Raw genomic sequence first — 13,437 nt, forward strand, 5'->3', positions numbered from 1 at the left:
AAATAAAAAAACCTTCTCTCTCTCTCAACAAATTCTCCTCTTGGTTACATGGAAAATCTCTCCAAATATTCCGACAAAATTGCTCGAACAGGAAAAGTCAACAAATCACATGAGATAAATAAAAAGAAACAAAATTTAGATAGAAATGTAAACAAAAGTGTCAATTGCTTTTCTTTTAACTTGCGCATGCGCAAAAGAATTCGAATTTCACTCACCAGGTGGAGATTATTTTGATTCTTTTCTCTCATCTTCAATTGGAAATTATTTTATTATGTTGTTGTCACCGAATTTGTAGTGATTTGTATTTATTTTGTTTCTCTTGTCGTCATCAATCTAATTGTGAATATAAAAGAAGAAAATAGTTCACTCAACGCCATTAGAAGGCCTTTTAAGTCTTCGAAAATCTTAAATTTCCAATGGCCTCACCAAGAAATCATCGTTTCTCTCCAACAACATTATCATCTCATTTACCATTTTCATCTTCTCCCAAAAACTCTGATGCTCCATCAGTTAAATGTGGTCAAATATTTTCACTTAACATTAGTAGTTATGAATTTGATAGAGGCTGGGAAGGTATTCCTGCTAATTTAATAATTAATTCGATTATTTTTGCGGTAAGAATATAGAAAAAAATGTTCCTTTTTTACACCTTCTCTTATCTCTGTTTTAAATCCAATTTTACCTGTTCTCTAACTCTAACCAGAGAGATAATGGTTTTCCTTTCTCTCTCTCTCTCTTCTCTCTAAACAAATACTAACACAATACACACATAATAGGAACACCTTTTTCTCTAACAAGCGAAATCTTTAATTCTTTTTCTCTATTCTCTTTTTTCTTTACAGTCTATGATAGTATTATTTTCTGCTATCCGTAACAATGCATGGAATCGTAAATCTAGTCAATTGACAAGAACCCACAAAGGGTAGGTTGTGTTTTCTTTTTCAATTCATTATTGATTATATTCACTTACATAACATGGAATCAAAGAGTCAAACAAAAAACAAGATTAATTGAGTTGAAAATGTGCAAAGCTGATTAGAGGTTGCAAATCTCTTTCTTTTTCTCTTTCTCATTTTCATGATGATGATGATGTTTAATATATGTAATAGAAACATCAACTCTCCATAGTCTCATTTAAATGTTTAATTGTCTATGGTGTTATACTTTTGTCTTTCTGATGATTATCATTACATGCTGACCTTGATTCTCATGAAATCTCATATTGCATTTAATATACGCTTTGATTGTCAAAAAAAGTTATCTGATTGATTCACTTATGTTTTTTTATTCTTTTCTTTTCTCCCTTTTGTCTATTTATTTCTATCTCTCTCTCTCTCTCTCTCTCTCTTTATCTTCTCCATCTTTTTTAGTTGGATTCAATTTATTTATGGTGATAGAGAGAATCGTCGTGAACCAAGGAGAGCAGCAATTTACACTGATCACCATGATCATGATCATCAAAAATTTAGCCATCTTCTATTACCACCCACAGCAGCTGATATGTCAATTAGACAGGAAATGAATAATATTGAGACAAGTGTAGATATTCAATGTGATGGTGAATTAGAAAATGAAACTCATCTATCAGTTCAAACTCGCCGTAGTATCCCTGGTTCATCATCTAATTCAATTAAAACTGACACTAGCGGAAGTAATGGTAATAGTAATGGAAACTATCGACCAACTAGTGAACAAGTTAACTGCGATATCGGAATGAGCGGTGGAGATAATACCAATCATGAAACAACCACAAGAAGAACCAGATCAATTTTTGATCGGTCTATGGTAAGAAATTCAATCAGAGAACAAGAAACTTAGAAAATCCCTCTAAATGATATCAAGACTCTAAGGATAATTAATTAAGTTACAACGAGAGTGAAAAATCAATAATCTTTCATGATGATGATTCCATGAACAAACCGATGGTAATTTATTAGATATTCAAGGAGTATCTCCTTTTTTTACATCTATGGAAATGCTACATCATTGTTGACCTTGTGGAATATTGAAAACCAGTAACATCTTCATTTTAATTTAGTATTTACATAGAATCACTTAGGTTAATTCTTCAAATGTTTTACAGCTTCTTCTTCTTGTGATAATTGTCATTTAATTTTGATTAGTTAATCCTGAACATGATGATTATGTGATTTCCATTCCAATTGACATTTTCCTTTTTCTTTATCATCTTTCTCTCTGATTGTAAACTATTTCTCTTTTCGTGTTTTCAAATTCTCTTGATTAGTTTTCTTTTCACTTAATAGTAAAAGTCGATAGGATTTTCCCTTCACTCTCTCTCTCTCTTTTTACGCATCTAATTATCATCAAGTCGATTGTTAATCACAATCGTTGGTCTGACAAAATGCAACGATAACCTTGTTCAACTTATTTAATCGGGTAACCATGGACTCAAATAAATCGCCATCTTGTTTTCTTAAAGTTTCGTTTATTGAAGTAAGATTAGCCGATTCTCTGAAGCCAAATGCCCCAGGATATGTGATTCCAAGAAGACCAGTCTTGACCAGAGGAATAATAACTAATCAGATCCATAATAATTAAGAGAGAGAGAGACAGAGATAGAAAATGACAACAATTAACAGTTAGTTTCTTTTTAATCAGGTTAAATTGTAATTATTTCTGAACAGTTAAGTCTATCACAGATTTTGATTAATAATTGACTTAAAAAGTTAATTCTAATTATCATTGATTCGATAATATTTTCTGTTAACACTGTCAAATTAATTGGTCTTCCTTGTGAATTAATTAATTGATTGCTTATACTTGGTACTCGAGGAGCTAAAGTTTCAGAATAATAAATTCCCAAGAAACCAGCCCATACTAACGGAATAGTAACTGAATGAATACAAAGAAAAATTTACTGATTACTTTGATTTCACATTTATTATTGAGTTAATTGTTCTTGCAATTATAATTATATTATATCATTAATCTCATTTTCTAATTTAGTTGTAGGTTAAATTGGAGAAATGAAATTGAAAAATGATATTAGAAATTAACTCCTTCTAAACATAATAAGTATCATCATCACTATTTTATTATTATTACAATTAACTGATCATCTTATCACTTTCTCACATTCACATAAAATCCTTAATTGTTACACGATTATGATAATATAATAACATTATTATTGTTATGATTAATACTTAATCATTTACAGCTTTACAAGTATATAATAGGATTAACCTGAAACCAAACTGCACTTAATTATTAATACTCATTGATTAAGTGTGTTGACAATTGTGTTAATCCTTTTCATTTGCTATCTTCTATTTATGATTAAATGTTAACAAATGATTATCATTAATTGTAACAATTAGTTGATTACCTTAACAACTAACTCAAGATAAGATTGATTATCATTATTATTATTATTATTTTTCTCATCACATGAATTATCATTTATGATTATATTTGTAACTATTGATTGACAATCATGATTGACATTTGACAATTTAATTTTTCACCATTATAATGATGTTTACATACATTCAACCTTTCAACCAATATAAACAAATATAATTACAACAATTAATTCGATAATTAAAATAATGATAATAACTCACCAAGAACATTGAATATAAAAAGACAAATCAACCCAATGGTATTGAGAATTGAAATATATTCACCCGAAACTTGATTATCTTTTTCAATGGCACTTTTACCAATCCACGAAGGTAGAACACTAAATCTTGGTTTTCGTTTAGTCGACATGATTAAGAAGAACAATTAACAATTAACTTTAATGATGAATTTCCTTTAATTTCCTTTGATTTCCTTTTCCAAAATGTTTTTCGTTCAAAAATAGATCTATGATTTTCTTTGTTTCTCTTGTAACTTTGAACTTGAGAAAACAAACTCCAACCCAAATAATGGTCCTAATGGTCAATACTAATAATGTTTTTCCTTTCTCCTAATAGTCAACCACCGAGATTGGTTACTGGTTATGTGATATTTTGTGTATTAAGGATCGAGATATATTAGCAAAGAAAGGGAGTGATGCTGTCCAATACCTGATCTTTCAACGTTATATCATTTACTTTCTAACACTGTTGACTTTCATCTGTATGTTTATCATATTGCCCATCAATCTTCAAGGGAACACAGGTAAATATCATATGACATAAACAAGAAACAAACAATCAACTATAAACAAGATTTGTTATTCATTTAGATTATGTTTTCCACGAATATTATAACAACACTAACAACAACAGAAAAGAAAGAGAAATGTTTAAATATCTTTTTCTTCTTGGAATAATATAATGATGACGATTTAAACTCTTTTTTTCTTTGTTTGAAGAAATTAATTGTTGATTGTTAATTAATCTGCTTTTTTTTTGTATATAATTTCTACTTTAGAGCCTTGGAATAAACCCTTTGGCCGAACAACCGTTTCCAATATTGGCGGAGATGAGAATCTCTTATGGGCTCATGTAATTATCTCAATACTCTTATTACCTGTTGGAATTGCGTTTATGTGTCACTTTTCAAAGCGTATAAAAGCGGACGAGTTGCGAATTGTAAAGAGGACACTTTATATTCGTCGAATACCTAAATCAAAACGATCCAAGGATGGATTGGCAGCTCATCTTAATCAATTGTTTCCCGATGTTATCATTGAGGGAATTCAATTTGTTTATAATACTCGAATACTGAAAACCCTTCATCTTGAATATAATAATGTTGCCAATGCTAAATACTATTGTGAAGAGTATCTTAATGAGTATCACAAAAGGTGTGATGTTTATCCCTATTTTCTTGGTCACTTAGGACCATATAGCTGTTGTGGCTGTGATAAAGTCGATGGTATCTCTTATTATGAAGGTCGAGAGCAAGAATTGGAAAGAGAAATTGAAAAGGAGTTTCGAACATGCATCTCAGATCCATCAGGTTCAGCATTTATCACTTTCCAGAATGAAAAAATGGCTCAAAAGTAAGAAAATCATGATAATCAACTATTTATCAATTTCTATCAAAATTTCAATCAGAATCATAAACAACCATTAACACCTACTTCCAATAACAATTATCATTATTTTTTCTAATTGTCAATCACAATGGTTTCCAATATAATAATTGGGGATCATCCTGTCCCTTTAAATATATATCTAATTACTCTGTAGATTAATAATAGTAGAGCAATTTTCCTGTTTCCTATTTCCTTTTTACTCTCTCGTCATCATCTCTCCCTCTCCCTCTCTCTCTCTCTTGTTTACATTTATTTTTGCACTTTAATCATATTTTTGTAATATCATTTCTCTTTTCATGTTATTATATCAACAGAGTTTATCGAGCCTTACGAAAAAATCAAGAGGAATCATGTACACTTTTCCCATGTAATTGCTGCTTTCGACTTGGAACTGCAATCAGGAAATTATTTCACCAAGGTTCTGATGAATTTGAAACAACTCGATGGCTGGTCAGTTATGCACCTTATCCAGATGATATCAATTGGTGAGACAATTAGACAAATAATGTCACTTGCACTTAGAATTACAATGGATCGATTATTATTATTATAAATACTTTCATAATATCTAATCATTAATCTTTGATTTATCTACTCTTTTTATTTTCTCACCCAGGGATGATATCGCTGTTGATTATAAGCTAATCTGGATGCGTCGGATTATTGTTCATCTTTGTTTATTTGTTTTATTTTTCTTCCTATCAACACCATTAATCGTTTTATCTTATCTGTCAGTTCTTAAAATCCAGGAAACCCTTGAAACTGGTCTAACTGCAGTGGTAATTATATTATATATAAATCTAATTCTTATCCAGATAATATTTTTCAAAAGAAATGATATCATTTCCAATGTTAATCAAATGTCATTATTAATTAAACTCTTTTCTCTCTCTCTCTCTCTAATTACAGACTCCATTTGCTGCTGAATATCTTGCACCTCTTTTAATGGTTATCGCTGCTATCATATTACCTTCATTTGTTATATTAGCCTCCCAATATTTGCCTTACAAGACAATGTCAGATTTAAATCACTCAATCATGTGGAAAGTTTATTTATTTTTAATTATGATGGTCATTATTTTACCTTCTTTAGGTTTAACTAGGTTAGTTACCGAGAACTAATTGTTTACCTCCATTTGAATTTGAATTTGTCTCCCTTGTACAATTAACTAATAATTATTATTATTTCTCTCTCTCTCTCTCTCTCTCTCTCTCTCTTAATTATATTAGTGCTTCTGCTTTACTTGAATCATTGGCAACCAAAAATTTTAAAAAATTCAACTGGGAATGTTTATTTCCAGTGGATAATGGAGCCTTCTTTGTAAATTATGTTCTACAATCAACTTTACTAGGAAATGCTATGGAGTTATTACGTTTTCCTGAATTATTTCTTTACTTCTTTTATTATACTTTCTCCTCGAAAACACCGGCCGAATATGAGAATGCTCGACAACAAGTTATCTTCGATTTTCAATTCGGTATTCGTTATCCTCGATTCCTTCTCATCTTTTGTATGGTTGTAACCTACAGTCTTTCTTGTCCATTGATTGCTCCATGTGGTAAGTTAATTGTTACAATTTAACGTTAGTTTATTTGGTACTTCTTTTCTTTACAGTTGATTTACATTTAAAACTTCAATCAATCAATCAATAAGATAGAAAGCAAAACAATCAATCCTACAAAACCTCAAGTCAATTTTATATATACACATTATTATTTTGATTGTTATCATAATAGTAAAGTATTTATATAAAAATAGTAATCACTTAATTCATTGAAAGACCATATTCATTACAATGGTAATGATAATTTACTAATAATATCAACTATTAATTATCTTTGATTACTTGGATATATTATATTTCTGTTGCCGGAAAAGGAAAGAGCAACAAACTTTTTACTCTTCTCGTGTTAATAATCATCATCATTTCAATAATCAGTCAATAATTGACTGGGAGATTATTGATTGACAATTAAGTTTCTTTTTCACTTTATTTTTTTTCCTGGTTTACAATCAGTATAAATAATTAGTTACTTAGAGATTGAACAAAATCAACTAACTTACCTTTTTCCCTATTGATTGTTGATTGTTGTGGTTTATTGTTTAATTTAACTTGAACCATATTGATTACAATTTAAATCGTTTCTTTAATAATCATGATGATGATGAGAAATTATTTTATAACTGTGATATTGTTATTGATGTAAATTGTAGCAGTTTAATGATAATTTAAATGGGCAATTAACACAATTAAAACCAAATTAAACTAAATCATTATCAATGGATATGATTTAAAGTCATTATTTTAGTTTTTTTTATGCTTTGAACTTGTTTATTGTCACAAAATTAACAATGGTTATAACTAATTGAGTTTTAATCTGTTAACGTCGATGAACAAAATAATTAACTTAATAAGCTACATTAACTTAATGATTAATGATTATAACTAATTCATTAGTTACCAATCGATACAATCTATTAATGTATTATCAGATTTTTAGATTTGATTTCACTCAACAACTTAATTGATTTTGATTCTCTCTCAACACAATCGAAACTAAATTATAAATAAGTTACTAATTATTTACTTTCTTTCTTAATCATTAGGTTTACTCTACATGGTGGTTAAACACATTGTCGATCGATACAATATTTACTACGTTTATACGCCAAGTAAAATCAATGGACGAATTCATTCAACGGCTATAACCTTTTTCCACATCGCGATACTCATGATGATTTTTCAAATATTCACCTTTTGCTTTCTTCGAACTGGACAAAGTAGTTTAACGAAAGTTTGTCTAGTGTTGGTCATCATTGCAACAATCATTTTCTCCGGTCATTGTTTTTTCCATTGTTTCTGGAATATCAATCATTTAACTTACAATGTAAGCTGATCCAAACACCATGATGATGATGATGATGATGATTATATTTCAACTCTAATTGTTTAACATTTCTTATTATTAACTATGCACAGTAATCATGATAACTATTGTTTATTGTTATACTTTTTTTTCCTATGTGTGTGCGTGTCTGATTATTTAATCAGTTATCTGGTTGTTAATGTTAATTGAATAATTAGTTTTTCTTTCTGTTACATGAAAACCATGAGTAGTAAATTGAATTTAGGTTTTTATCATCATCATCATCGTGATTGTGTGTGTGAACTTTATCATTCATTCTCGTTATTAATTGATTGTTTCTTTTTCTTTTCTAGTCTACTACTCGACGTGCATCAAAACGAACCAATTTAAAGGAGTTCTGTGCATGTTCGTATTTACCTCCTGTGCTTTTTGATCTTAATGTTAACGGTATCGTCCCTCCAGAATCTCAGACAACTCGTAATTATGGATCTCTAACACCGACACCGACGAGTGTACCTATGACCTCAAGTGAATCGAGCACGCGTTTGAATATCTCTTCATTAACAACATGATATTGAGAGATAATTGTTAGCACTTAATTAGAATTTAAATGAAGAACCAAACAGCTGATCTTAAGAATGGTGCTGTTCTCATACAAAGCACATCAATTTATCGGGAAGGAGAAAAGATCAGATTTTAATAACAGTGATAATTGAATCAAATCAATTACTTAATCATGATTGAAATTAACACCAACATCTATTCACTACTAAAACAACAACGATGAATTAGCAAGAGAAAATGGAACAATTTCTCAGAATTTTTTTCAAATTCTTCATCGAATCTTCATGGAACCATTTTTCTCTCTTCCTATTTAATCTCTCTCTCTCTCTCTCTCTCTCTCTCTCTCTCTCTCTCTCTCTTCTCCTTTCTTTCTCTCATCTAATATCACTCACTCATTTCTCTCTCAAAAAATCTCTCCCTTTCCCTCTCTTTCTAAATATTGATTTCTCATTGATGAGAAATCTTTTCAGAAACTCAACCTTTTTTAATCCAAACCTTAAATTAATTAACAAAACTAAAACTGTTATTTAGATTTTTAGATGAAACAGATTAAGATACTAGTCAACAACAACAACAAATCAACTTAAACAATTAACGATGATGATTAAGTCTTTTTTTCTGTATATCACAAATCAAACAATCAAAAGTTGAATGGACAACAAGAGAGATTGAAAGTAAATAAGGAAGCAGAACTGCTGATGATTAGAATCATAATCAAACTATTTTAATCACAGGGAAAAGGATACAAATTGATTACGATGATATTATGAAAAAAAAACTTAATCATGGAGCTAATCAATTCGAATGACATTAACTATTTCATCGAGATTCCCTTTTTTTTGAGTTAATTAACCTTAACATCAATATACAAATCGAAAAACCTTTCAACTAAATCAAATCGTAATCAATTTTACAATTACGAGAGGAAAACAAGAAGCGAAAACCTAATTAATTAACTTTTTAGATGCATAATACACTCACAATTATTTAAATACATAAATTAATTATTTTGGTTAACAAGTTGTATCATCAAGAAACACAAACTCGGATTTCAAACAGTTAAAACATTGTAATCAATTGTATCTCTTGCCTTTTTTTTGATTGTAATTATAACTGGAAAATAGTTAATTGTAATAATAATGAGAATTGCGATTGTATCAAATGAAATTATCCTAATCTAAATTGTTCTGTTTTGTATTAATTGTAAATCACCAACAACAACACCAAGAAATGAAATGAAGCGAATTGTCAAGTTTTCATTGATAAACTAAATCAAATTGGATAATTAAAGAAGAGCAATCAATCAATGTTGATACAAACAACAGTTAATTAATAATCAATGTTATTAACAGTTGAAAAACAAATCAGTTCAATGAATATAAACATAATTGTTTTAATTGTTAAAATAAATCGTCTTTCATTTACTTGATTATCCTTAACAAACTTTTTCGTATTCAAAGATAAGGATAAAAAGGACATTTCGTATTGGAGCAAATTGTTTCGAGCAATTTAGTAATTGTATTAATCCGAAGGACCATCGCCTCGATTATATTTCGTTGATCGGCTTCCAGAGGACTGAAAGTTCCGAGTTCGTCGATCAAAAGATCAGTTTTACTATTTGAACTTCCGAATTCGTAAAAGGTTGATAATAATCCCGACCAGATGAAAGGTAAAATCACTAGAAATCAAGAGAGAGAGAGAGATATGATTAGTTAATTGTTGACAGTTAATCGATTACCTTACCTATTGATTGGTAGATGAATAATAAAACTAATCCGATCACGTTGAAAACGCCAAAGTGACCATCGGCCTCATCTAAATCTTGAGTTAAAATCGCTAATTTTTCTCGGGCTTTTTTTTTCTTGTGATGTTTGTACGGGTTAATTGTTGACCTTTCCACTAATTCACTTGGTCTAACAGTTATCTTAATTGGCTTACGAATTTCCCGTTTTAATTTCATGGCAGTTTAATTGTTACACTTTAAATTCAGTCAAACTTTGGGTTTCACCATGAAGAAAATATTTCCAATTGTCTCTCATTCGGATATCTAAACATATTAAATTGTTGTGATTTGTTAAGGATGATTATTGGAGTTGGAAGATTGTTTAATTGTTTGTTAGTTGATTTAATCAATCGGAGAAATTGTTGTTTATTCATTTGATTGATCTATTGGAGAGTAGTTGATTTACAGAATTTTTTCTTGTCAATGGTCAATTTTATTCTGTTTGGATTTAATTAGTTGATTGTTTTGTTTTGGGTAATTTTAAATTGTGAAATAAATTGGATAATTGTTACGATGTAATTGTGAAAAAGATTTTGCTTTTAATTTAATTTCTTCTTCGACCTAAATAGTAATTTTTTTTCCAGATATTTGTTGATACAATCAATGATTTTTTTTGGCTTTAAATGTGAATTGATGAATTGATTTTTTTTTGTTGATTGTTAACGTTGTTAAGTTAATTTGCTGGGAGGTTTGTCGATTGAAGGGGAAAAAGATTGATCCATGAAGAGCTAGAATTGTTTCCAATTTGTCCTGAGATTGATAAACAGCAGGTTTAATGAGAAAATGGGTGAATTGAGTGGAGTAATTTTCTAATAAGAGTATCTTTTGCTGTATCTATTGTTACGGCCTCTGTTTCCTCCGCGAAAACCTCCACCGCCACCACCTCCCATTCCACGACCTCGTCCACGATTATTTTGATATCCTCCACGGAAATTGTGGCTAAATTTACCACTTGGAGGAGCGTAAAGTTGCCTTTGTGTTTTCTTTGGACTTGAATCTTCTGGGGCTGTGATTGGTTTCCTCTTTGGATTAGTAGGATTAGTTGTGGTCTCCTCGGTTTTTGTTGTCGCAGTGGTTTGCCCATTGTTTGGATCAAGGTTAGAATTAGATCGCTTGATGGCTGCGGCTTTTGTTTTTATCGGTTTCCAGCTTAAACTGACACTACTTTTGCTTGCGGGCTTGGGATGGAAAAGCTCTTTAACCAGAGTGTTGATGTTGGTTGCAGTTCGCAGGGTCATTGCGTTGGCTCGAGTCTCATCGCTCTCTGGTATTGTTTTTTTGTCACTAGAAGTGGCATCTCGTGCTTTCTTAATGTAACCTTGAATCAATCGAGCCAAATATTGAAGTCGTAACTTGTAATCTTTCATTCTTTCCTCTTCTACTTTTGAGTTGAACTCTGGATTGTGGATGCTCAAAGTGTAAAGTGTGTACATTAGAGACTCAAGAGGAAATAATTGAAGACTTGGTTCTTCTGACTTTTCCTCGGTTTCTATTGAAAGAGAGGGCGATGGCATGTAGTCAAACAGTTTACTGAATACCAATTCTTGACATTCGTCCAGGTTGATCGGGAGATTCGTGTTGGTTGGTTGAATGAAAGTAGACAGTTCAGCTAATTGTTGGAGACATTCCACTTCCGTGTCGGCCATTTCACCAGTTACAGAGGCAACCATTTCGTTCATGCAAGGAATAATTTGAGTACAAATGTATTGAACGAAAAGATTTGATGGTACAAAGGGTGAAAAGTGCGGGATCGCTGCTTTAACACACATACAAAACTTTTCAATCATTTCAGGTTCCGCTGGGTTGAAGGGACTATCTAATTCAGCATGTTCAGTAATCATATCAATTAGAACTTGTTGAGCGGTGATTGTTTTGGATATCTTGAGACTGGATAAAACATTCATGAGACACATGAAATCTTCCTTTGTACAAGTTTCTAATAAAGCCTTTAAAGAAAGAGAGAAAGAAAAAATTAGAATAAATATTCTAACAAAATGTTCAAGAATATTTGATGATAATATTAGACTTACTTTACGACTCTCTTGGAGAATAAATTCTTCATCTTCTTTTGTCCATGTGTCCTCAGGAAGAGTTTTCATCTTGGTAGATAAGAATTTAAGAACGCGCTCCTTGGTCATATCTTCTCCACTTTCGATTTGTAAGAAAATACCTCCTAGAAAACCTCTCGGGTCTAATTTACAAACGGCAATCAACGAATTGTTAACTATTTGTAATTCGGTGGTATCTTCGGCCAAAAGTAATTGGGCAAGAATGTCAGTGATCCGAGGAACATATTCCTTACAATCCTTACAAATGGAAGGTAAATCTTTTATAGCTTGTTTTCTGTTAAAAAAATAAAGAAACAATAAGATGAAAAGTCAAACGATAAGCAAGACAAACAATCAAAAACTATTGACACTTACCTTATGTTGATATCATCATCTTCACAAAGATCAAGTAATGCATCAATTGCAGCATTGAAATGTGTAGGGAAATGTTTAAAAAATTTGATGATAAATTGAGAAGCAAGTCTCTTCTCGTTAGCAGAACCTTTGACAGAGCTAAGAATCTCCAGGTATTTATCTTCATGCTGCTTAAAAATAACAGAAAAAAGAAACAAATAGAGAAAAAAACGTTGAATTAATACAAATGGTAAAAGAGAAGAATAAAAAAAAGCTCAATATAGAAGCTGAAAGATGGACGATTTCAAGAGAAGAAAAAAAGAATCAACCATTTTTAAGATAACATTTATTCACAGTGAATGATCCATATTATCAGTTAAACGCAAACCTAACAAACAGTAACAATCAATCTTTTAAAAGTTTCAACAATTAATCTAAATCAAATCTAATTAGAAAAGAAAATTTAAAAGAAAAATCAAAATTCTTACCTCGGTTATTTTATCCCCTGCATCCACAAGGATGTTGTAGTTGTCATACATTTTATCAATAGCAGTCATTGTGGTGATGGTTGAATTACAAAAGCATCAAATGAGGTGAAAAAGGTAAAGGTAAAAAACAGGTAAATGACAATAGGTAACTAATTAAAGGGTCACAATCAATTAAATGAATTAAAAATCAATAAACAACAACCTAATAAACCAGAAAAGTGAAATTTTTTTACTGAGGCGGAGTTTCGGTTCCTAAACAGATTAGGAGACATTCCCTGGGCGTAACCATGGAAACCGATTCGCCGAATTTGTTTCCCTTTCTTTTTCTCTTTCTTTTCC

The 13,437-nt window shown here is 30.6% G+C and overlaps 4 protein-coding genes across 4 annotated transcripts; 1 reads left to right on the plus strand and 3 right to left on the minus strand.

Moving 5' to 3' along the window:
- Nucleotides 1-264: 264 nt before the first annotated feature.
- LOC128392071 (CSC1-like protein 1) lies at nucleotides 265-9,732 on the plus strand. Its single transcript, XM_053352053.1, has 11 exons — nucleotides 265-614; nucleotides 843-922; nucleotides 1,371-1,785; nucleotides 3,942-4,128; nucleotides 4,384-4,957; nucleotides 5,308-5,478; nucleotides 5,610-5,772; nucleotides 5,903-6,096; nucleotides 6,224-6,552; nucleotides 7,602-7,882; nucleotides 8,215-9,732. The coding sequence occupies exons 1-11, from the start codon at nucleotides 417-419 to the stop codon at nucleotides 8,431-8,433; spliced, it is 2,811 nt and encodes a 936-aa protein (XP_053208028.1). The 5' UTR covers nucleotides 265-416; the 3' UTR covers nucleotides 8,434-9,732.
- LOC128392076 (uncharacterized) lies at nucleotides 2,595-3,932 on the minus strand. The gene is made up of 2 exons (XM_053352058.1): nucleotides 3,588-3,932; nucleotides 2,595-2,853 (listed from the first exon to the last, which is right to left on the minus strand). The coding sequence occupies exons 1-2, from the start codon at nucleotides 3,733-3,735 to the stop codon at nucleotides 2,621-2,623; spliced, it is 381 nt and encodes a 126-aa protein (XP_053208033.1). The 5' UTR covers nucleotides 3,736-3,932; the 3' UTR covers nucleotides 2,595-2,620.
- A 147-nt stretch (nucleotides 9,733-9,879) lies between the features above and the next one.
- Nucleotides 9,880-10,584, minus strand: LOC128392075 (uncharacterized). Its single transcript, XM_053352056.1, has 2 exons — nucleotides 10,169-10,584; nucleotides 9,880-10,103 (listed from the first exon to the last, which is right to left on the minus strand). Exons 1-2 carry the CDS (start codon nucleotides 10,383-10,385, stop codon nucleotides 9,880-9,882), a joined length of 441 nt encoding a protein of 146 aa, XP_053208031.1. The 5' UTR covers nucleotides 10,386-10,584.
- Nucleotides 10,585-10,724: 140 nt separating this feature from the next.
- On the minus strand, nucleotides 10,725-13,313 carry LOC128392073 (apoptosis inhibitor 5-like). The gene is made up of 4 exons (XM_053352054.1): nucleotides 13,099-13,313; nucleotides 12,632-12,798; nucleotides 12,239-12,551; nucleotides 10,725-12,154 (listed from the first exon to the last, which is right to left on the minus strand). Exons 1-4 carry the CDS (start codon nucleotides 13,165-13,167, stop codon nucleotides 11,018-11,020), a joined length of 1,686 nt encoding a protein of 561 aa, XP_053208029.1. The 5' UTR covers nucleotides 13,168-13,313; the 3' UTR covers nucleotides 10,725-11,017.
- Between the last annotated feature and the right edge of the window lie 124 nt (nucleotides 13,314-13,437).

The sequence above is a fragment of the Panonychus citri genome, unplaced genomic scaffold, assembly GCF_014898815.1.
Source record: "Panonychus citri isolate SS breed McGregor unplaced genomic scaffold, ASM1489881v1 Contig00135, whole genome shotgun sequence".
NCBI lineage: Eukaryota > Metazoa > Arthropoda > Arachnida > Trombidiformes > Tetranychidae > Panonychus > Panonychus citri.